General features: G+C 52.0%; 1 protein-coding gene across 8 annotated transcripts; it reads right to left on the bottom strand.

Moving 5' to 3' along the window:
* On the bottom strand, positions 1–22,762 carry TFAP2A (transcription factor AP-2 alpha). 8 transcript variants are annotated; one of them, XM_060163710.1, is made up of 9 exons: positions 15,825–18,963; positions 13,510–13,563; positions 13,129–13,366; positions 9,997–10,048; positions 7,668–7,899; positions 5,688–5,806; positions 3,641–3,782; positions 2,043–2,096; positions 1,615–1,753 (listed from the first exon to the last, which is right to left on the bottom strand). In XM_060163710.1, exons 1-8 carry the CDS (start codon positions 16,358–16,360, stop codon positions 2,063–2,065), a joined length of 1,407 nt encoding a protein of 468 aa, XP_060019693.1. In that variant the 5' UTR covers positions 16,361–18,963; the 3' UTR covers positions 1,615–1,753; positions 2,043–2,062. The 8 variants fall into 8 exon arrangements, 6 of the variants coding, with proteins under 6 accessions (XP_060019691.1, XP_060019695.1, XP_060019694.1 ...); XM_060163708.1 differs by lacking the exon at positions 2,043–2,096 and having other exon boundaries at positions 1–1,753; positions 15,825–18,492; XM_060163712.1 differs by lacking the exons at positions 2,043–2,096; positions 15,825–18,963 and adding an exon at positions 22,604–22,762 and having other exon boundaries at positions 1–1,753; positions 13,129–13,563.
* Positions 22,763–24,239: the final 1,477 nt, after the last annotated feature.

The following is a 24,239-nucleotide window of genomic DNA, read 5'->3' as shown; positions in this document are numbered from 1 at the left end:
TAAAGCGTATCAAATATTTATTTATCTGGGCAACAAAGGACTATGATACATTGACAGGCATGGAAACTACTGCCAGCACAACTCAGTACAATACAGCTAGAACTGCTTCCAAAATGGCCAGTGAAAATACAGAATACCAGGTGGTCCCAAATGTTTGAAGTTCTTTGAACAAAAAGGGGGGGGGGAATCCCTAACCCTCGGTTTAAAGACAATACTCATTTATTGCTCAAATGATGCTTTTAAGGGAGGACAGTGGAATAAAATAAACTTTTCTTTTTTCTCCCCACAATACATAGAACGGTTATCAAACCACTCAAGTTAAAAATCTTTCCAGGGTCCAATATCACTTTTTTCTTTCAGTTCAATGAAAAGCTAAATGTAATACTAATTATTTATAAAATTTTATTTTACTTTTTTTATTTGTTCAGCTGTTTCATTGTCGTCTTTAACATGCTACAACAGGGCTAAATTCATGAATACCAGAGGAAAAAAAAAAAATCCCCCAAACCTTGGATTCCTAAATAAGTACCATGAACCACATGAAGAACTAATAGGGAAGATTCAAAACCCACTAAACAAGAGGTAAACGAGATCACCAGATAAATTAAAAAAAAAAAGGCTTAAAACAGACTCACCATATTTACAATTCCCATTAAATTACACATAAATAAATATATACAGAGACGTGAACACTGATTCCCTTATAGAACTGTGAATCGTGTTGCCAGAGAGAGTTCAAGTTGGTCGCTTTACCTTGAAGAGGGAAAACTTCTAGAACTGAAGACAAGCATGGAACTTCGAGTATCTGTGTTCAAGTTTATTCACAATACTGATAAAAATGTCATTAGCCTTTTTTGCCATTTTTTTCTTTCTTTTTTTTTTTTAGTATGGCTACAATCTGAAGTATGTAAGAGAAGGTGGTGATTCCGTCCCATGAAGCTCATATAATTTTTTTTAATTTTTACGTTCTTTTTTCTAAAAAAAAAAGTTTTAAATTTTTTTCGTTGTCGTTGTTGATTTGTTAGTTTAAAAAAAAAAAGGGTTCACAAACTCGGACAGAACTTTTCTTTGCTGGCTTCACGGCCTGTTCTGTTCTCTTAGGCTCCACACGAGGGCAAAGGGGAGTTGGTGCTGATGGAGGAAGTCGGGGCCGGGGCCGGGGCCTGAGGCTGCGGGGTCGCCCCGCTCACAGTGGAGCGCTGTCCCCGGCACCCCGAGACTCCGGACCGAAGGCGGTGGCGGCAGCGGCGGCAGCAGCAGCAGCAGTAGCAGCAGTGGGGGGTTGCTGATCCCGGAGCTGTCACCTGCCGGTGGTGATCGGTGGTGGGGGAGGGGCGGTGATGGAGATGGAGATGGCGATGATGGCGATGATGGAGATGATGGCGAAGAAGATGGAGTGGGTGGGCGCGCCGGGGCCGGGGCCGGGGAGGCGGCGCGGGCAGGGGGTGGGGCAGGAAGAGCGCCTCACTTTCTGTGTTTCTCCTCTTTGTCACTGCTTTTGGCGCTGCTGTCCGTGTGGCTGTTCGGGTTGTTGCTGAGGTACATTTTGTCCATGGCCTTGAGGGCCTCGGTGAGATAGTTCTGCAGGGCCGTGACCGCGGCGCACACCGCCGGGCTTCCGAAGCCGTGGGAGATGAGGTTGAAGTGGGTCAAGCAGCTCTGGATGCCCGGCTCCAGGATGGGGTTGGGCCTCGAGTTCCCCAGGGGAGATCGGTCCTGAGCCAGCAGGTCGGTGAACTCCTTGCATATCTGTCTGCAGCACAAGTGGAGCGGGGAGAGAGAGAGAGAGAGATGAGGCTGGGCAGCCAGCAGCATCCGCAGCAAAGAGAAAACCTTGCTACCTGCCGTTACCTCTGCCTGGATCACGCCGACACCTGACCTGACCCAGAGCCCCAGAGACAGACTGGGGGGGAGGGGCACATGTTGGGAGACCCAGCCACCTGTCAGAGTCCGCCTAAACATCTCCTGCTCTTTAAACACTTCCACACATGCCTCTCTCTTGTCTTTCTGTGTGTGTGTGTGTGTGTGTGTGTCTCTCTCACCTCTCAGCTGCACCAAACTTCTAACCCCCTCCTCTCTCGCTCACACCAAGCATCCTAGACGCAAGAAAACATTTCACACGTTAGGAGAGAGACAAAGGTGAGTCAGAGGGGCAAGGAGTCAGAAACGCAAGCATCTCTTCAACAGCCAGTAGCATGCACCCAGCAGCTGTCCTGCTCAAAACACTATGGAGCCCCCTCTTCCCTAATCTTCTAGAGACCTCGGCAGCGGTTTGGGGGGATGAACTCTCCGCTCATTCACCTTCAGATCAGGGTGGATGTGCACAAGAAAGGCAAAACTTTTCTTGGGATTCTTTTGCCTTTAAAAATAAAAGTCACCAGAAAAAAAAAAATGTTCCTTGGGGATAAGTCAGAGTGGTTTGGGGAAGAAGAAACAGACATTTCAATCGCCCATTCCACCTCTTTTCCCATACACCAAAAAAAACTGTCTAGGGAAATTGTGAATATGGGTGTGTTTAGGAAGCTAAGAGAAGAGGGAAAAGTTGAAATATGGGCGATGCAGCCTGCACAGGGGAAGCTCAGTCTCTGAATCTGGGAAGCAAGGACTAGGTGGGCCTTCCTGAGGCAGCAGCAGCCTTTGGGTGGGGGCTGTGAAGGGAGGATGGAGAACAGGAAGCAGCGGCAGGCTACCTCCTCCAAGGCCAGCTGGTGTCCCCAGGCCAGAAACTGGCCTGCCTGAGGCCGCTGCCCCTGCTTCCATGCCCTCCTGTGACATCGACTTTGATAATTAAGGGCTTCCAAACAAGCCTTTTAATTTCCAGAAAACATATCAAAACAGTCATTTTCTTTTCACACACCACCTGCAGAAGCCTATTCAGCCCAGGCACCAATGGGAATATAACTTGGGCCATTTTGAAACCTATTTGACATCTCGCCTGTAGGCTAGAACTTGTGGTGTGTGTGTGTGTGTGTGTGTGTGTGTGTACACAGCACTTTTGAGGAGGATGGAAAGGAAGGCAAGAAATGGGAGAAGGGATTAGGGTTGAAACTAGGACAGCTTCTGGCTTGAACATTTTGCAGGCCACTGCTTAATCCTTGCCCTTGGAGAACATATTGATAAGAGACAAAAACTGATACAGGCAAGTGTGTCACTCCTTTAAGAACTTGGTTCTGAGAATTTGAAAAGAATAGATACATGTATGTGTACAGCTGAATCACTTTGCTGTACACCTGAAACTATCACAACATTGTTATCCAACTATACTCCAATATAAAATACAAGGTTAAAAAAAAAAAAAAGAACCTGATTCTGGTCTTTCTGACCAGAAATAGTCGCAAATCCACACTCAGCTTCCATCAAATCCCTACTATACCCCACTCCCATACACGTTAATTTTTTTAAAAAAAATGAGAACGTGGGGTGAAAGAGAGGGGAAAGTGGGAAATACGCACTCACAATCTTCCTTGTATTGCCCCTTTAAAATCAATTATGGTTTATTAGATTGTGTTGTAACTTCAATATTTACAACAGAGCTGATTAACACAAAAGGAAAAGAGGCCAAAAATGAGAGCAAAAATGATTTTGATTTTTGTTTCTCTTGACAGTGAGACACAGAGACCCCGAAGAGGTAATGTCTTACTTTGTAGCCAGGAGCATGTTTTTTCTTGTCACTTGCTCATTGGGATCGGAATGTTGTCGGTTGAGAAATTCAGCTACTGCTTTGGCAGGAAATTCAGTTTCGCACACATACCCAAAGTCCCTGGCGAGGTGGACGGCCTCTCCTGGCAAGAGGTGAGAGGAGGGGGGCGAGGGCAAGAGAATGAAAAAAGTTGGGATCAAAACTGCCTCCCAACTCCCTTATTTTCTTAACCCAGATGTTGTAGGAAACACACACTACTTGTTTTCCCATTTCAGGCATTTTCTTTCCTTCTCTGTACGATCTGGTGGCTGCATTTCCCAGGGAAAATGGCCACTTAGCCTAGAAGGCCCAGGCGATTGGAAAATGTAAAATTCCATCAACTCCCCTCCAGCCTCATCCCCACCCCCGATGACATTCCCCCACCTTCTCTTTCAAAATGTTTCTTGTATTCCAACCTCACACCTATCAACACATTCATAAATGATATTCATAATTACTCCTTGAGCTTTTCTGCAAGGGAACGACTAAGGGTTTACATTTTAACTTTATCGCATATAATTATCTGTTCATCCAAACCGATTAACCAAGAGGATTCGAGGGTCACTCCACTGAGTCTGCCTGTGTTGTTGATTTTCGAATCTTTGGTTTTAATTTCCTGAACCAGTTGGTTTTTACTGCAGGGCTTCCTGCCATTAGCTCCAGCTCCGGAAGAACGCATGCGCCAATTAGAGCATCAAAGCCCTCTCCGCTGAGCTTGTTTCCATAAAATGGAGCGGATCACAAACAATAACAGTTCTCCAGAAACTGCTTCCCTGCTACAGGACTCAACCCCAAAACCATGCACACTCTCACACTACACCCAAAGCCGCTACTACCATTTTCTCTGCGTATAATTGTTTCGGGGTCTGAACGGTGGGTTCCCAATGTACTGGTATTATTTTTAATATAATGCTACTGTAGTTGAGTTTCTGGCACTGAACAATTGCTTATGACTTAACAGTCACATTAGTATCATTTTGGGCACCATTAACGAATGGTTCATAGGGTTTCTCCTCAATTTTATGTTTTTAAATATTTTAAAAATTATTTACAAAGCTAGAACTTGAGTTCAATAATACTATGTCTCCTCAAATACAAGATATAAATAAGATTAAGTGCCTTCTTTAAATATAAATGGTAGTTTTGAAATCTGCGCCATAACTTAAGTGCCTCTCTTTTTCCTGTAAGCATAAGACATTTCCAACGGAGCACAAAGGAAAATGCAAAAGAACGATACATTCATTCCAACACACCCAAACTTAAGCCAATTTAGTATCGGACAAACTTAACAGGGATCCAGAGGAAGCAGGGATGTGACTGCTGTGACTGGATTCTGATGTATCTAGAACAGCGAGTGAGGATAGGGTGAGCCTTTGTTTTGAGGGTTTAGAAGCGAGTGTGTGTGTGTGTGTGTGTGTGTAAAAAGCTGACATGAGACACTTTCTGCAATGCTTATATTTCTTTTTTCTTTTCCTATCCAAATAACTCAAAGTCTAAAATTGCTCACTTTTCTTCCTCTCCAGTAGAGAAGCACAATTAAATGAGAGATAAGGGAGCATATGTTTGGAAAACAAAAACCTAAAAGGGCATATAACCCTGAGCTTTCAGGATGGTCTTAAATCAGGATGCAGGTCAAAGATTCCCAAATTAATTCAGGAAGTAATGGTCACGCATTTCTCAAACGCAGATGTCAGAATAGCTTAAGTGATTTACTGCTGAGCTCTATAAAGGAGACTGGAACTTGAGGAATATGCAGTTCTTAAGTTTTCACATTGTTTAGGTCAGAATTGGGCTAGGGAGGTGTAATTTTGTGGCAGAGGGGAAGAGGAAAGGAGGACAGGAATAAATGCAAATAGTTTTTTGACACGAATTCCGTTCACTTCTGGTTATGTTTTCTGGAAAAATGAAACTGCCCAACTGACAAAATACAGCCAAACATCTGGCCACTGAATATTAGCCATTTTCTCAGAAGAAACTTCCCTTCTCTTTAGCAAGGGAACTCACTTACCCTCCACTAGTGATGTAAGCAGGGTGACATTGGCAGCTTTACGCCTCCCTGCTGGCAGATTTAATCCTATCTTGTCCAGTTTTTCTCTTAAAGATCTTCCTCCATTTTTAGACTTCGCCCTGTTTCACAAATACATGTGAGAAAGGGATTCAGAAAACATTTGGTTGCTCTGCATCACACTGTAGTCATTTTGACAACTTCCTAAAATGTACTTTTAAAAATTAAGGATCCTGGCCCCGAGATATGTAAGGAAGGGAAACCTAGGAAGGAATGGTACAGAAAGAACATAGGCGATAAATGCTTGTTAAACTCTAAAGCACCCCCTGTGTTCAGTTATTACTGCAACTATTGTGGCAGGTTGGAAGGTTCTGACTTCCCAACTCTCTGAAGAAGAACCACAAACAAATAAACACAGCTCTCATCTCTAGGGTGTGAAGTATTTTTGAGTTCAACTGATGACTGTATATTTTCCCTGTTGTTACAATCACACAAATCCCAATGGGGTCTTTAAATTGTCTTTGCAAGATCTGCTGTGAGGTTATTCAGAGTAACCAAAGTTATCATCACTCTTACGTTTCTTTCTCTGGCTTTAGCCCCAGTGGGAAATTCATTTCACCAACTGTTTACATGCCATGTCACCAGCCTAACTAGAAAAGTCAAAAGTTGATATCAGCCTTTAAAAATGTCCCTGATTTCAGAGACGATGGAGGTGGTTCTAAATAGATGTCTAAATAGACTCCCATAATCAGAAAGTGGTTAAGATAAATTGTTTAAATAAAACAGCAAATTAATTAATTTCAGATTTTATTCCCTACTCAAGTGCTCTTTAATTGTGTGGATTAGATTATACTCCCCTAGGTAAACAGTCTCCAATATTGGGGAGGGGGGAAGGGGGAGAAAAAGGCAGAGGGCGGATTCAGATCTGTGACAGTGAAAGATTACAAAGGGACAGCAAATGACCGTGAAGGAGGAAGGAAAGAGTGGAATAGCTGATGTTAAACTCTGTAGCCTTTGTATGGGATATACCCATCACAGCAGAACTCTGGGTCTATAAACAGATATACGAATAAATGTCAAAAGAATGAAGTTTTGGTCCACTTTCTCATTAAAAATTAAAAAGGAGAAAAAGTAGAAAATATTATCTGGGAAAGTTCAACGCAAGACCCACCACACACAAAGCTGGGTGGAACCCTAGGAGCAAAAAGCCCAGAGGAGGGACAAACCTGCCCTGAGGGAAGGTGCTTCACCTCGCCGACCCTTAGAAAAATCTCATCTACGAAATGAATCATTCCGACCTCGCGCGGGTGAGACAAGAATCCCTGGCCACATATGCAACATGCAATCGTCGGCAGCGACCACACATAATGCACGTAAACGTGCCTCGCACGCTGCCTGGCACACACGGGGACGCGGTACATCGGAACCATTAGTGCGAGCACCTCGCGCGGGAGGGTCTGCTTCTGGTGACCCGGGGGCGTGGCACGGAGACTCTAGAGAAAACCATTGTCTTCTACTTAAACCCTATTCAAGGGACGGCGGGCTGCAATCGGAGACCCTATATGGAGGTAAGGCAAAGTGAGGCGCCTGAGAGGAAGTTTTCCTAGGCTTGCAAGGTGTGAGCGAGTAGGGAAAAGGCGGGCGCGCGGCGCCCCGCGGCTGCAGCGGCCGGGACTGAGCCCGCGGCGGGGCGAACTGCGCGTGCGCGCGGGGAGGGGGTGGGAGGAGACAGAGGTCCCACTGAGCGCGCTGCGCCGGCCGACCCGGGCGCGCCCCCGGAACGACGGAGCGCGCGGGAACGCGGCGGAGTGCGCAGGCGCCCGCCGCCTCACCCCGCCCCCAGCTCCCACCCACCGGGTTCTACGCTCTTCTCCCCGCCCCTTTCTTTTCCCGCGAAGGGAGGGCCCTGGCGCGAGGCCCATCCGCGTCGCCGGCCCGGCGCAGGCGCAATGCTTGGCGGGCAGGGCCTCGCTCGGGCCTCACCTCCGCAGCACTCCGCCCAGCAGCGAAGCGTTGAGACACTCCGGCGGTGAGAGGCGCCGCTGTACTTCCGCCACCGTGACCTTGTACTTCGAGGTGGAGCTGAGGAGTGAGAGACGACCCGGAACTGAACAAAAGACTTCGTTGGGGTTCACGACGCCGCCGAAGAGGTTGTCCTTGTTGATGGGGATGGCGGAGACGGCGTTGCTGTTGGACTTGGACAGGGACACGGGGCCTGCGGAGACAGACGGGGAGGCCGCGTGTGGGCGCCGAGGATCCCTCCCGAGCCCTGCCCGACCCCGGCCCTCGTCCCGACCCGGGCCGGCTCCCAGGCTTGCGCCGCAACCGCCGCTCTTCTTCCAGCCCTGACAATTCCGTGGCTCCTTCCCCATCTCCTGCCCTAGTCCCTGCTCCATCCCGGTACTGGGGATGGAGCCTGTGCCCCTCGGCGCGTCTCACCGGCGGCCGGGGGGCGGCCCAGCCCCGCCAGCCAGCCCTGTGCTTCTCCCTGGACCCTTGCCATTTAACCGCTGGGGCGCTGTCTAGAGATGGTGGTGAACTCGTGACCCTCCCGGCTCTCAGCATCCGAGGGAAGTGGCCCCCAGACGGGGTGCTGGAGCACGGGCTTGGGGTGCAGCGGAGGGGGTGACGTTTGCAAACCGAGAGCAAGCTATGTAGGCTCGGGAGTTTTCGTGGGGCGAGGGGTTTAGCGTTGGGGAAAAACTGCTTCACAGACCTAAAATTAAAATCAGCCGAGAGTTTAGATGGCTAAAGCGGCCTGTAAATGAGCACTTCATTCAAGGCACCAAGCCGGGAAGTGGTGGATTCTGTTGTCACACCCCGTCCTTTTGATAAATAGGCCCTTTCCTATGTTTATCTGTGAAAAAGACTCGAGTTTTGGAAATCCATTCCAAGCCCCGTTTTGAACTGGGAGAAAGAAGGATAAACAGGCCTACCATGGAAAACTAGCAGTGTGTTCTTTTGATGAGCAAACAGTTAATAATCTTATGCTTAAGCGTCTTCTTTGGGAAGGGGGGAAGGGGAGGATATGTTCTTGTTAATTAAAATCATAAGCTCTTCATCGTTGGATCCACCATACTTAGAAGAAAATTCAAGGCCAGCAGAAAGTGTACTAACATGTTACATTTCTAACACCAATATAAATCAGATGCATTCGTAACCATTTAAGTACAGTATGCATTTGTATCTTAAAATTCCACATGGAGACATAATAATACATGTATGCATAATAATACATGTATACAGTACTCCTCCCTCTTGAATGGGGATATTTTAGACGTATAGGGAGGTGGGGGGGCTCTAGGTTTTGGATAGATCACTTGTGACATTAATAGCTCTGGGGAGGCTAATAGAGACAATAGGAGTTAAACGAACTCTTGAGAGATTACTAATAAAAGAGCCAATTATCATGTCGACTTGGAAAGAGCATCTCTTAAGATTTATCCCTTGCACATCTAATTTGACGTGACAAAGACTTCACAGATGCAAAAATGAAACTTTAAACTCGCTAACAATATACTGATTGGGGTTAGAAATGGGAACAGTTTTATATAGCATCGTCCTCTGGTGGTGCCTAGAATCCTGAAATGTAACATTGCCACCATAACAAAAAAAAAAAAAAAAGCTGCTGTGAATAGCATTTAATCCGGTAAACTTTATTTCTACTCACTAAACACAACACAAATTACAAATCCATCCAAATCACTTGACACTTGTTAAAAACAATTTCTGCTCCAAACATTTATGCTAATAAACCTGACATCTTCAAAAAGCTAATTTTAACCAAAAGCCAAATTTTGTTAACCTAATTCACAAAGTTTAAAAAACCCTTAACAGCTAATGAGAAATTAAAGAACATGGAAGACTTTTTCCCCCTCTGCTAAGGAGTGCTATGTCTTTTTATCATCTGCTCCTATATTAATATTAAATTACTTGCACTGCTTTTAGCATTATACACTTCTTAACACTCATGGCCACTCACGCAATGGATTAACTGAACTGTTAAAACCGTTCCAAAATTGAAATGCCACTTCCAAATCTGTTCAACTATTACACATTTCATGTGTTTGTCCAGATATCATTAAACTAAATTAAATGTTCAAGTCATGAATCAGAACAAAGCTAGCCTGTTGCCATTACTAACATACTGAAAGCCGATCATTTAAGCATTGCTATTCTATGCCTATCTATTCGCTAATTCTGAGCCTTTAGGAAATCCTACTTGGAAAAAAATAAACACAGCTCTGCAAGTTCTTTTAAATAGCACTGTGCCTGTAAGGACATGCTTGGAATGCAGAAGGAAATGGCTTACCTTTCTTAATTACAGTTTGATCTGGGATGTTAATACCCGGGTCTTCTACATGCTGCAACAAAAGGATACACATGGATGTAAATGTATAATCAAAACAAAAGGAAATGAATATTTCGTGCAAGACAGGGGGAGGGGAAGGTGTAGACTCAAAATTCCCCCCTCCCATCTAGTGACATTTATATATAAACATCTCATCTTGGCTCATTGGAATTGGGGGTTTTGCAGCTCAAGAGGTTTCACTGTACACCCACGGCCAATTTCTCGTTCCCCAGCAAATAATCCACATTTGAAGGAGCTGGGGGTGGGGAATAAAACTTTCTTTGGAAATTAAACCGAGTTTTGATCTTTCTCACAGTCAGTTCAACCTTTAAAAATACACCTAGCTTTAGTTTGGCGCCTCAGCGGCTTCGGACTTCAGCAATTCCAGCGTGCAGGCAGCAAAAGCCAGAGAAACAATAGAAATGACAGTCGGGAGTAACAGGGGAGCATTGGAAACGTTTTAGGTGATGTGATAAAGAGCAAACGTATATACACACCTTCACTTATGGATAAATGAAAAAAATTTAAAAAGGACTACTGTCTAAATTGGATATCAGATAGGGATATGAAAATGATAAAAAGAGAAACAAACAAACAAAAATCCTTTGAGGTTTTCCTGTGTCCAGTAGCAGATTTGGATTTGTTAGTGTGGGTTTCTTTTTTCCTTTTTTTTTTTTCTACAGATGGATGGGTATACGTGTGTGCTAGAGTCAAAACGTGATTAGAAAGTAAAATGAAATCGTGTTTTCTAATGCAGAAACTGACAGGCAATATAATGTCTGCCTGTGTTTACAAATTAGCACCAGGGCTGCTGAGATAGAAGATTTCACAATGGTTACCAAACACAGGCATTACCATTAAAAAAACTATTACTTCCTTCTCTAGTCTTTGTCCAACAATAATACTGATTCGAACATTTTCCATTCTGTCTTGGATTTATGCTCCTGTTAATTGTGCCTGATCGCAATGATTCCGGGTGGATGGCACTAAGTTGCTTTATTACAGGTTTTATTATACTCAATGCTCTCATTTGTAACTTGCCTAAAGTGCTTCTGGATTTAAGTATAATTAAATTGAGAAATGTTCAGAAATGACTACTGCTGCAGTTCTTGTGTTTTAACTATATGGGGAAATATGATCCCTTTATGCACGCACCCTAAACCCATAAAGTAAATGTAATGTGGCATAATACTTTTATTTGTGTTATTTCTAGACCTTGTCCATACAGGGCAGACTGTTAAGTTTAAAACCCCACTGAGATATTAATGATTAAATAATTTTCACCATCGATTTGATTTTCTTAAATATTTGGCAGTCGTTCTTATTAAAGGTTAACTGTTGCAGCAATGGGAAAATTGAAAACAACCCTTTTCCTGACCCAAATTCCTTTGAAAGAATTTTTTTTCTTAAAAGGTGGGGGAGGGAAAGGGGAAGAGCAGCAACTGGGTTTCCTTGTTTTTATTTGATCTTTTGATGAATTTCTCCTATAGGCCAATCTCACCACGAAGAGTGACTATACCGGTGTCAAGAATTCACACCAGCCACTTCGGAATTTTTGCAAAGTAGAGCAATTCTAATTCACAGTAGTTCCAAAAGCTCGCAACGTTATTTTGCAATTCAGATATTTCCAAGGAGCAGACTAGGATAAGGATTCAGAGAATCTTTGGGAAGGGGAACTAAAATGATCACAACTTCCAGGTTTGTTTTTTAATGGCCCTTTTCTCAGCTATTGCTCCTCTCATTTCACTTTCCAAGAAATGCACTGTTCAGTATCAGTTTCTAAAAACATGTATGAAAACACACACACACACACAATGCTTACTAAACCCCACATTGGATCAACTGCCTACTTTCCTGCTTTCCATGTTACGCTGCTAAACATAACCAACAAATTTCAGTGATTAACTAGGCCAAATGAGAGATGTAATAAATTTTCTATTTTCCTATGTAACTTAAATAATGTTTTAAATTCACCGAGCAAGCAGGTAAGTTCATCTGACCATTTTCTTTGCAATCTAATGCAGTAATCATTAAACTGTCAACGAACATATTGCTGCAATATTTGATGCAGTAATTTGAAATAGCATTTTAGCAAAAATCACATCCAGATACATTTCCTCTCCAAAGAAAAGCAGCATTAACAGAGCCTTTACAGCTTTAATAAAATTATTGGCTTGCTCTAATTCCATTTCAGGAAGGTTGTGAGCAAACCATAAATATGTAGAATTGAAGCAAGAGATGCTGGTTTAAATTTAATTTCATAAAGTATTTTCAAATTATCAGTAGCCTGGTTTGCATTGTAAACAGTAAATGCGCTAATACCATGCTTATTTAGAAATCATTTCAAACTGCATTTATTGATAACTGAATTAGAACTCAAAGAATGCATTGCCCGATAGTCTCAAAACATTCATTTAATATGGGGGTGTAGCGGGTTCTGAAAGGCGTTGGGAACCCGGTTAATGATTTATGAGGTCAGCACTTAGCACCCCTAGGAAGAGAAAAAGGCTGCATTCAATGTCCTCCTCCTCGGACTTGCTACTTACTATTCTTTAATCAGGGTAGGGTATACACATAACTTTCAGATATCACTAGCACTCATAAAATCCGGTAAAAATTATTTTCCTAGTGTGTCTTTCACACTTTCTTTTAAATGGCCAGGGCATTTCAATGAGCGCTTTTGGTTGACTCTAACATGTTTTTCAGGACAGGGAGAAATCCCCACGACAGACACAGTGGTGGAATTAGATCCTCTCCCCGTCGAAACAGTTTACTGTCGTCGAGAGGGGAAGGTACCGTCAACGGTGACATTCGTCTAATTTCTCAATGGTAATATGCAGGCATTGTTTGAAGGAGCTCCAGGAGCCATTGTTCTAGGGGCAGGACCCTCAAGTACAATTCTTTTCCATTTTTTTAAGGCGGCTGTCTCGGTGGGTCCTTAAGTGTCCACCCGAAAAACCAAAAGGAGATTTCGAGAAAGTAAACGCCGGGCAGGAAAGCCCGGGCCCCCCGGGCTGCACGTTCCGGGCGTTTTCTCGCGGGTGGGTGAGGAGGGTCTGCGTTTTCTCTCCCGCCGCCCGCGGGGCCTCTTACCGGAACGTCCTCGATGGCGTGAGGTAAGGAGTGGATCGGGAGGTCTCCGAGTCCTGAGCCAAGCCCATGGGGGCCGTGCAGGAGGTCCTCGTGCCGCCGGTAGTCCCTGCGGGGATCCAGGCCCGACAGCTGGTGGGGCAGCCCCCGGTGCGCGTGCAGGAGCCCAGACTCCTGGCTCTGCCTCTGGCCGGGCCAGCCCGGGTGCTGCGGCTGCGGCTGGGCGTGCAGTGGGTTCAGGCTGTAGGGGTCGTTGACGTGGGAGTAAGGGTCTTGCGACTGGGGGTAGATAGGCTGGTAGGGCGGGGGGAAGTAGGGGGGCTGGAAGTCGGCATTGGGGGTGTGGGACAGCGGCGGGGCGCTCGTGTAGGGAGATTGACCTACAGTGCCCAGCTGGGGCAACCGTGCCGTCCCGTTGCTGGTGCCGTCGTGGCGGTCCTGGAAGAGAGCGAGGGCAAGGGCAGAGAGCAAGAAATCAGGCGTCGACTTACGGCTGCCACACCGAGTGCACGGCTCAGGGCTGCGTGGGAAACGGCCCGCCCCCGTCCGTAGGCCGCCGCGAGAAAGGAGGCCTAGGCGGTTCTTTTCAGAAAATACTCCGGGAGTGAAAAGGGCCCTTCCCCAAACGCAGGGAATTCGACTGTGCCAGTGAGGGGGCATAAGAGACTCTCCTTAGGCGTTTCTTTCAAAGGGGGGAAAAGGCGAAAAAGGGCCTCCCGGAACACAGCCCGTTAAGCTGCGGAGTGGAACCTCCCTTACGCAAAATTAAAATTCCTACTAAATATTAAACAGCAGAAGCGGCCTTTTCTCTGTCCCTGCATTTGAACCTGCCTGCCACTGCGTTATTGTTTACCCTGTTCCATTTATGTGGAGGAAAACAGTCAAACCCATTCAAAGGCTATTACCATTTCATGACTATAAATAGAGCATATTTCGTAGGGGGCTGTAAGGAAAGCCCACGTTTAAGTTACCAGCTTAAAGAAGGTCTTAGCTGCGGGATGGGGGTCTGTCTTATCCGCTTCCTCAGTTAGGAGCCTTTTTCTGGACAGGGTCGATTTGTGATAGAGACGGGGAGAGAGGGACGTCAAGCCAAGGTTTAAAATGGAAAGATCCAGCCTTGTCTTGGGTTTAAAAGAGAGAGGTGCACCCCGGGGCGGAGGCCCCCGCCCCTTCCACCCCAGCCCCAAAGGGCAGAAGAAACGCCTGACTTGGGTTCCTCTATTGCAATTCGCTTGCAAAACAAGCGAACAGAGTTGATTGCAGGCAATGCGAGCCCTCGGAGGTACAGCCCCGGACCCCGAGGGGAAGAAGGGGCACACCGGGCAGCATTTTTCCTGTAGCCGGATTAAGCATCAAATGTTGAGAACATCTCGGGAACACGTGAAGAGGCGAGGAAATAAAGACAAACGTGGCAAGAAACACGCCTTGGGAAGTAGCAGCGAGGTAGGGCTGCGCGCCGGGGAGGTCGAGCGGGGGATGGGGGGGTACCGCATTCGGCTGAAGGATGGAAGAGAGGGAGAGATACGAGGAGCGAGGGCAATGCAAACGGAAAGGGGGTGCCCTGAAGGAAAGCCGGGCGAGGAGGACGGGCCGCTCCGCAGCCCCAGGTTCTCCAGAGTAAAATTCCTAAGGAAACAGGGATGGGGGTGGGGATGGGACTCACCATAGCTGAAAAACTGTGAACTAACATCTGCGAAGAGTCTGGGGTAACGAGTCAGGGTGGAAAACAACAAGCAAGCCCGGAGAGCCCGGCTGCCCCGCTGCCCGAGCGCGCCCCACACAAAAGGCGCCGAGAGCCCCGCGCCACCCGGGACTCCGGTCACGGCGCCGCCGCTCCCCCGAGCGCTGGAGCCCCGCTCTGGTCCATCCGAACTTGAACCACCGATTCGAGCGGCGCCTTCAGCTGGTCGAACCCACGGTCTCTATCCTGCCGTGAGCGGGTAGGATTCAAAGTTCCTTAAAAAATGAAAAACCTCAAAAAGGCAAAAAGCAAGAAGTGTGTGTGTGTGTGTGTGTCTGTGTGTGTGTCTGTGTGTGCGCGCGCGCGCGCGTGTTCCTTAATCCGTGTCTCCCCCTCTTTTCTTAGCGGCGGCTTCGCTTGAGCTTCTAATAACCGCGCTGGGCAGCGTTCCTGGAGCCTGCTAATAGCAGATATTCATGACTATTAATATTACACGAATACTTAATAAGGGAAGAATGCCTGGAAATCGAGCGTGAAGCGGAGAGGCAACTCGCGCCGGAGCCGGCTCTCAATGCAGTCCATTGACGGGAGCTTCAGTGTAGCAAATCGGAGGAGGGGAGAGGGAGCGCGAGAGACAAAAAGCGGGCGAGAGAGGGAGCGGGCGAGCGCGCGGGGGGCCGCGGCGCGGCGGCTGGCGAATCACAGGGAAGGGGCAACATTTTAAAAGGTTGCAGGGCAAGCAAAAGTGAAAGAGAAAGAGGGAGAGAGGGAGACCGAGGGCGAGCGCGCAGAAAGGGAGAATGTGTCTGCGTGCGTGTGTGAGAAAGAAAGTGTGGGCGCGAGAGAGGAGCACGGAGTGGGGAGAGGGGAGGGCGGGAAGGAGGGAGAGCCCTAGAGGAGGAAGGGAGGGGGGAGGGGGAGGAGGCCGAACCGGCGCGCACGGAGGGGGAGGCCGCGGGGGAGGGGGAGGGGAGAGGAAGCGAGCGAGGACAATCAGACCTAAAAGGCTGGGGCAGACCTCGGGATGCCGCGGGGGCCGCGCGTCGCGGCCGGGAGCTGCCGGGGCCCGCGTCCGGGCGTTCGTCTGGCTCTCGGCGCCCGAGCTGCTTCCCGGGCGCCTCCGGCCGCGGGCTTCTCCGCTCCGCAGCCGGGCCTGGGGCTCGGGGTTCGGCCGGCCGCCCCCGCGCCGCTCTTCCATGGCCCGGCACCCCGCCCGGGCCGCCGCTCGAGCTTCCCGCGGACTCCCGGGGCTGGACACTCCGCGGCGGCGGGGGCCCTGCCCTCGGCTCTCCGGGGCCGGGGCTCGCGGAGGGGGAGCCGGGACGCCGCCCGGGGCGCGCAGAGGCGCAAGACGGCCCAGCCCGGGCGCCGCTGGCACCGGCTCCCGGCTCCCGGCGCAAACCCGTCTGACTGGCTGGGCCACTCCCGCCCGAGGCCCCCCGCCCCCCCGGATGACACGGCTCTCTCTCCCCCAGCCGCCGCTGCCAGTCTGCCCGCCGGGGTGTCGGAACAAGCGGCACCTCGCCTCCTGCGTGTCCCTGCAGAGCCCGACATAATTAGACAGCCCCAAGCCGGCTCGGAAACCCGAAATCCCTGCTCCGGCGCTCGCCCACCGCAAAGTTGTTGAAACAGCCTTCGCTCTATTTATCCTCCTCTCCCTCCTCTCGCTTCTCATCTGTTTTTGTCTCACTCACACGCACATGCACACGCGGCCCCACAGGGTCCCTCTCTGGGGGTGCAAGTGCATCGCCTCCCACCTGGGTCCCACGGGCAGCTCGCGCCGCGCGGAGCTTCGGACCCCGCCCGCCGGGGGTTTCGGCCTCCGAGAAGGTGATTGCCCGAGCCCAAGGCCACAGCCCGGATACGACAATCCACCCTGGGAGGCTTAGGGGCTCAGTGTCACCCTGACCAGCTCGGGAAGGGCCCCCCAGCCCTGAAAACAAAGCGACTGGCCCGACATGGAGTCTCTGCGCCCGCACCGCGCACGACACGAGTCCCCAGATAAGCACCCGTCCCCTTGGGAAGTCACCTCGTGCCCCGGGGGAGGGGGGAGGGGAAGAAGGAGGACCCGGGAAACGGGAAAGATTTAAAATAGTCTACAGAAAGGAGAGGAGGAAGGGGACGGGTGACACATCGTTCACATAGCCCAGGTTCTGATTTCAAGTGAAGACCCCGCCGCTGCGCCCACACAGACAGCTTGACATTCCCAGCTCCACATGCCAAAAAGAAAGAAAGAAAGAAAAGAGGAAAGAAAAACTAGCAAAAGCCGGGACTGCCACTTATTATTTACTTAGGTAATCTCTCCGGTCGCGGCCCCCTCCCCTCCCCCTCCCGTGACTCATCGGCTCTTTTTAGCGGGGAGTTGTAAGGGGGTTGGGACAGCGGCCGCCAGGCCCTTTCCCAGCGCCTCCCGCCGGCCGGCCGGTAGTCCTGGGGCTTCCCCGGCTGCCCCAAGAAGGCGAGCTCCGGGAATCGTGGCTTTTAAAATGGGCTCCAGTGCGGCGCGCTCTACCGGCCGGGCGGGCTCCCCGCACCGGAGGCTGCGGCAGCCCCGCCAGGATTCCCACGGTCACGCAGCCGAGTGCCCGGCGGTTGTGTAGGGAGCCGGCGGCCAGCCGGCTCCGCCCGGTGCCGCCTCCCATCCCCACCCCAGGGCTGCGCCCACCAAGTAGCTCAGAGAGAGAAACTGCCTACAACTTCCTGAATAACATAGTGTACCTGGAGGAGCCCCGCAGCACTTTGGGAGATGAGTGTTCCCAAACTGAACCCGCTCACTGGGAGGTGCAGCCCAGCTGAGAGCGAAGTGCGCGGGGGGGCCCCTTCTCCAAATAGAAAAGAGCCTTTCGAGAAAAGTCGGGTGGGGGGATGGTAGGAAGGAAGGAAAGAATGAATACATAAAAGAAGGAATATTAAAGATCAGAGACAAAGTTAAAGAAGGGAAAGGGTTTTCTCGTTCCTTTCTTTTCCTGGTGACTTGGGCCCTCAGAATCTCGTTGGAGAGACACGCAGAGTGCACGGACGCGTGCCCAATTGCCAGCAATTGCTTCGAAAACCCAGCTTGTCTCTCTTCGCTCTACTCTTAGGCACAGTCAAAACCGGTCAGGAGGAAAAGGGGGAAGTGGGACAGGGGCTCCGATGGAGGGAAATGAAAGAAGGGAACGTCCTCATCCTCCCTCTGCAGCCTCTCCCCTGCTCTCTTTGGGCGAATCGGAGAGGCGGGCGCTGCGCTGGGGAAAGTTTGTCTCACCCGCACCTCGCAGCGGGCTTCGAGGAGGGGAGGAGACGCGGGAAGTACAGCTCCGCGCCTGCGGCCGCGAGGAAAACTGAGCTAGCGCCGCGCTTACCTCGCAGTCCTCGTACTTGATATTATCCGTCAGTTTCCAAAGCATTTTCATGGATCGGCGTGAATGGATTTGCCCCCTCTCCGCCTCGCACCCAAGTGGAGCTACTCTCTGGGTAAGCCCAAAGTGCCGGCTGCGGGCGGCGAGCGCCGGAGGAGGAGGAGGGCGAGGAAGAGGGGAGGAGGGCGCAGAGGAGGCGGCGAGAAGGGAAAGAGCTCCCGTGTGCGCTCGGAGATCTCCCTCTAATGGTAGAAACTTTTCCCTTTTCCTGCTCTTTACCAACAGCCTAATCGCCTCATTAGCATATCAACAATAGTCCAATTGCTCGCCAGCACCACAATCTGCCGCCGGCCGCTCCGACCCAGGTATAAAGGCCTCTCCAAGCCGCAAACCTGCTCCTAGAGCGCGCTCCTGCCGGGGAGCCCACGAAATCTCCCTTGAGCCCCGCCGCGCGGCCCTGCCCCGGCGCCCCCGCCCCCATGCCACTCTTCTCTCTCCTCTCCTCTGCTCTCTTCTCCGTCTCCTCCTCGCCGGAGACGACCCGGCAAAAGCCCGGCACTGCGCAGGGTCCGAGCGACCGCGCCGGGGCCCAGCTTTCGGCACCTCTCCCTCATCCCTGCCTCCACCAGCGGCTCTGTCCTTTCGGCTCCGTCCAATCTTATTAGAAATTACTATCCCTTTCGCAATCAGATGTAACCACCAAACGAAGACCGGCGAAGTCACGTCAGGATTTTTGCCCAACAAGAGATCGCCTCCGCTCCCCGGCAACTGACACCTCCGGCCGCGGCGCCCTGGGACTTTTACTGGCTTCGCGCTTCCCAGCCCACCCCACCCCCCCAGGTTGGAGATTTTGCCAGACGGCTTCAGTCGCCCGGCTGGGGTTTGGGATCCTTTAATTGCCGCGTGTAAAATAAAAAGTGTACCCTGAAGAGGTTACTTGACAGCTGCAGGGGTTAAATGATTTTCCTCTCATTTGTATGAAGCTAGGGCCGACTGATAATTCAGCGTGGTATTTGGGCTACGGGCTTCCTGGGTGCAGTGTGGACGGGAATACGGAACTCCTATAGAGACTCACAGTCGCTTCTGGAGTTGAGCCGAAATACCGACATGTGTGCGCCGTGTCATGCATGCATCAAAATAAATCGCAGGGAACCAACCCTTCGCTGTGCTAATCTGCTCCAGTTTTCCCAAGATTCCCCTTTTTAATTAAAGCAGGGAGAGTTCCTTCATGATTTGGTGCTGTTACTAACGCGGGCGCTTTCGCGGCTCAGTGCCCGGCTGGCGCGGAACCCGGAGGCCCGGGAGCCACCCCCGTCGTCCAGGTCCGCCAGTCTCGGCTCTCCCGGTCCACACGGGGGCCTGCTTGCCCCACCGGGGCTCTGTAATTTTTTCTTCTGTGAAACAGAGGTTTTCTTTTAAAGAAAGAGAGACCAAAAAAAAAAAAAAAGACGTGATGCGATCCTTGGAAATACAGAGTAATTAATTTATCTGGCCGAGCTTCCTCGTTTGTCCTAGGTCAAACCCTCCTTTCTCCCTCTCGAATGCGGCAAATCCCCCAACAACAGTAGGTCTCGCCTCAGAGTTGCTCTAGGAACGACCTCTGATGCCATCTGGGCCTGTTGCTTGCAAATCTCCCAGCCTCCCGGGTCTCACGGTGCGTCCTCGCCGTGAGGGTAGAGGCTGTCGCGAATGCGAGCGTTGCCTAACAGGTGGAAGGAAGGCGAGAGGAGGGGGACTCGCTCCCCCCCCCCGCCCCCAGCCGCCGAAGGGCAACTCTCCCTCCAGACGACCGCAGCCAATTCCCCAAGCCCGGCAGAGTAGGCCAGAAGCCCCCCCCTCCGAAAGTTAGGGAGAAGACCAGAGCCGCAAGGGGGGTAGAGAGCCGGAGGGGCTCCCTCCGACGCCCTGGGCGCTCCCCTGCACGCCCGGTCCCCGCCTGCGCAAGGCGGCACAGGCCCCTGGCTGAACCCAGCTCCAGGCTCGGCGCCGCGCTCCGCCCGCAAAAATGGTCAACTTCCAGCGCGAGCGCCACGCACCCTGCGGGCTGGCCTGGGGCCGCCGCCCAACGCGGCGGCCGGAATTCGGGGGGTGGGCCGCCCGGGGGACCGACACCCTCCCAGCCGCGGCCGCAGCCCCAGAGCGCGATCTGTAGGCCAAAGCCTAGGCCCGGGAGCAGGGGATCTTACACCCCCAAAACGTCGCCACGGTGTGCTTGGGGGAAATCTAGGTTTCGCTTTCTTTCTATCTGTGGGCTGGGGAAGGCATTTCAGGGCCTTCATCCTTTCCACCTTCCCCCCTTGCTGACCCGAACCCCGCAGATCTCCGGCTCCACACCCGCCAGGGCTGCTAAACTGTTGTTGTTTTCCCGCCGAGGGCGCCTTTGAGGTGCAGATTGGGGCCTGCGGGCTCCGCGCCGCCGCCCGCGTTAGGAGCGCTGAAGAAAGGCCCGAGCAAGCGCCCCGGTCGCCCCTGGAGCCAGCGGAGCCGCGGTAGTGTGTGAGCGTCATTACCACGACAAGTCGCTTCATTGCATGTCAATGCTCCGGCCTCGCCGGGACCCCAGGACAGCAGCGCCAGGCCTGGGGGCAGGAGTCGGGGGTCCCCCCTGATAGGGGGGCGTGGAGAGGGCGTTGGGAGAAGAGTGAGTATCTGTGTGAGAGACAGAGACACCGAGAGAGACAGAGAGACAACGAGGGAAGGAGAAAGACTCCATTTTCACCAGCTGTTGCCACCCAGTGGGCCCAGGAGCCCAACAGGCAAAAGCCGGAGGAGCCGGCCTCTCCAGGCCCCAAATCCGCGTGCCCCACCCGAGATCCCGGCTTCCCACCGCTAGCCAAACTGTGAACCCACGGGAGCCAGGCCCAGACTTCACTCCTGTCCCCTTCAGGCTGGAATCTTGCTGCTTCCGAACCTCAGTCGAACCCACTGGAGGCCCAGACCCTGGCCAAGCCTGCACTGCGGGCGTTTTCTCACGCTGAGGAATTCTGCAGCCAAGTTCTCCCGGCTTGAGGGGAAAACCAAAAGCCCTCCGTCAAGGAGTCCCCCAGTCTTCCGCTCCAGAGAAGAGAATGAAGAAGGGCCCTGAGATCCACCGGGGCAAGGGAGGGAAAGGTGTGAATGCCCCAGATTTGAGTTTGGTGTGGGGTTTGCACCCTTAAACCACAAAGTCTAACTCTGGAGATGAAATTGCATTTATTTAGGTTTAATTGGGAGGAGAGGTCTAAAAGAGCTCATGGCTGATTAAAAGAATAAGTGCAATGAAAGAAATAAATACTGCAAGATGACTTCCTTTCCCCAACTCCAGAGAATGTAGGGAAGACGGGACTTCTCTGAACTTTACTTCTGATGGCCGAAATCTGAAACAAGCCGAAGAACTCGCCCCGGAAAGAGCAGGGCCTCAAATTTTCTTTGAGAGGATCGGGGGTTTGGTTCAGATCGGCCTGCGGGCTTTTAGGCACATAGACTCTCGCCCTAACCAGGCCTCCGCTTGGCTCGGGCGAAAAGAAGGCCCCGCGGTTCCCATTATGAAATCGGCGACAGGGGAGAGGCTGCTATGCTCACCAACCTGGCCAGAGCCGCCCTGGTTCCCTTAGGGGAAACGTCCGGAACGTAAAAGGAGAGAGCGCTGGATGCAGGTTCCCTCGGCCGGGGTCGGGCCCGGGGCTCAGGGGAGAGCAGTGTCTGGAGCCTAGCTGGCCTTGCGGTGCCCGCGGCCTAGCAGGGCCAAGTTCGGGAGGCGTTGGTTTCGACCAGTTCTAGGCCTTCTGCCTCATCACTCGCCACTTACCGCCCCCGTCTAGGCACCCCAACCCGTAGCCCAAGCGGTGAAAAGTGGCTTCGGGAAGAAGACGGAGCGAGAAGCTCAACTTTGCGCAAACTCTTTTGAGCATTCCCCAAAAGAACGTGCTCGCCGGCGCGACCCGTCCAGCCGGACCCCTTTCTATTCTCCACGCTCCCTTGTGGTCCCCCAAACGTGGAGACGCGGAGAGAGACAGGTGCACTGGAACCCCATCTCACGCGCCGCCCTGGGGTCTAGGGCGAGATCGGAGGCGTAGCGAGCAGGGAACCTTCCTGGCGGCGCACCGCACGCCCGCCTGCGCCCTGCCCCCGCCTGAATTAGTCATCTACCCCAGTTTCTACTGGCGGCGGGCGGGGGGTGGCGTCCGTAGCGCAAAGCACTGGTGACCCCCGGGGCCACCTGTGGAGCGTGCGCCGGACTCTCCCCAGCACCGGGCAGGCCGGTGGCGCGCGTGGCCCCCAGCGCCGCGGCCGCCGCCTGCGCCCGTTTTCCTGCCCTCTTTCTCTCCTGGGAACGCTCCTGGGCGCTGCCAGGCGCGCCTCACCTACGACGCTGCAGCCCTGGGCCGCGGCTCTTCCTCTCCGCCTCCCCCCGCCCGGCCCCCTCCCCCGCTCCACCCCCGCCCACCTCAGCCCCGGCCAAGGCAAACCCCCGTACCTGCCAGTCCCCCATTTTGGCAAGTATGGACATCGCGGCTCGGCGCTCCTGGCGACGGGTCCCCGCCGGGCATGGGCTGTAGGGCTCGGCCGGGCCCGCTCCCTGGAATCGCTTAGGCAAATCCTCCTTTTTTACCTGCTCACCAACATCTCACCTGGTCATAAAGAGCTGGGTTGCTACCTGCCGACGCATGCGCGCTAGCCCAGGAATTCACTCCGCCAGCCCTAGTCCCAGCGCCTCGCAGAGCTGACCTGGGAAGTGATGGATTTATAGCCGCGGCAATCTCGCCATCAGCTCCAGCTTTTCCCAGCAGCCCCAACCCGCTTTCCCGGTCAATCCCTAGCCGAAGAACCCAGGCAGACTGCCTGCTGGAGTGTGCTGGGAGCGACGCGAGTGTGACTTGGTGTGTTTTCGCACTCGAGCCATGGGGGCATCTACACGCTCTTCCCTTGGCTCTCTTCCCCTTCGGAACTTTGGGGCTGGGAGAATCTCCAGCCCTTGGGGGGGGGAGGGCAAGGCCCGGAGACTGGGTCAGAACCGATAGGTGCCGCGCACCTGGATGCATGCGGTGAAGCCATATCTCCGGTCCAGGCCTCCCCGCCGGCCTGCGAGGTTCAACCTCGGGATTCGAGTCTGCAACCCCCAGGGCTGCTTCAGCGTCGGATCTCAGATCAAAGTGTTTCCCAGTAGGTGAAGACATTCACGATTCTGTTTCATTTCTGACTTCTAGGTTTCGTCTCCTCCCTCCGCAGAGAGTCAAACACGCGTGCACACATACACGCGCACACACACTTGCACACGCATACACTCACACTTCTATTTAAGGTCCGCCCTCTCTTCTCACTTTCACGACTCCCCGCCCCGCCCCCATTCCTCTGTGGCTTCCGGGCTCTGTATCTTTTCCACTAAAACTTTTTAAAGGGAGAAAGGGGCATCGGTGGCTCCGGGATGGTCAGCTGAGGTTTGGGCTGGGGGTGGAGGTTGCTTTCCCATTACAGATGAAATCACCTAAATGATTTCACCGCTGCTCTAATTAGAAGGGAGCTTCACGAGAAGCCACCGGACTTGGGGCTCCCGAGGAGCTCACCTCCGTAGGAGCCACACCTGGCCGGGAGGGAAGGGAGGGTCAGGAGCTCAGCCTCGGACCCCGCTGGCGCTGCAACTGCGCCAGCCCCAGTCCGGCAGCCACCAGCCCAGGGCTTGGGCCAGGGACTCCTGGGACAGGCCCAATTACTCTGCCAGGCTGCCGTCACGGGCACTGCGAGAGGAACAAAGAACCGGTTTCAAATCATCTTCTCTGACTCCTCAGGCAAATGTGTGCAAAAGGCCAGCTCCACGCTGAGGAGTGGAGAAGACTTGTCCCCGCACCAAAGCCTCCCCTTTCTAATCCCGCGCAAGAGCCTCTATCCCTGGTGGCCGGCCCAGATGGCCTTGCACCCTCCCGGCCTTCTCAGGGGCGGTGTGGTGGTGTCTCTCGGAGTTCCTGTGTCGCCTGGGCATATTAATCGTGCCTGGGCTGTGGGACTCTCGTCCCGGTGCCGATTCTCTGGTTGACTGGAAACTTTCTTGGACCTGCCTTAGAACCTTGCTCAACAAGTGTGGGTTTTGTTTGCAGGTGTTTTGTTTTGTTTTGTAT

Source organism: Lagenorhynchus albirostris, chromosome 10, assembly GCF_949774975.1.
Source record: "Lagenorhynchus albirostris chromosome 10, mLagAlb1.1, whole genome shotgun sequence".
Taxonomy (NCBI): domain Eukaryota; kingdom Metazoa; phylum Chordata; class Mammalia; order Artiodactyla; family Delphinidae; genus Lagenorhynchus; species Lagenorhynchus albirostris.
The sequence above is the reverse complement of the archived record's forward strand: the minus strand, read 5'-3'. Positions and strand labels throughout refer to the sequence as shown.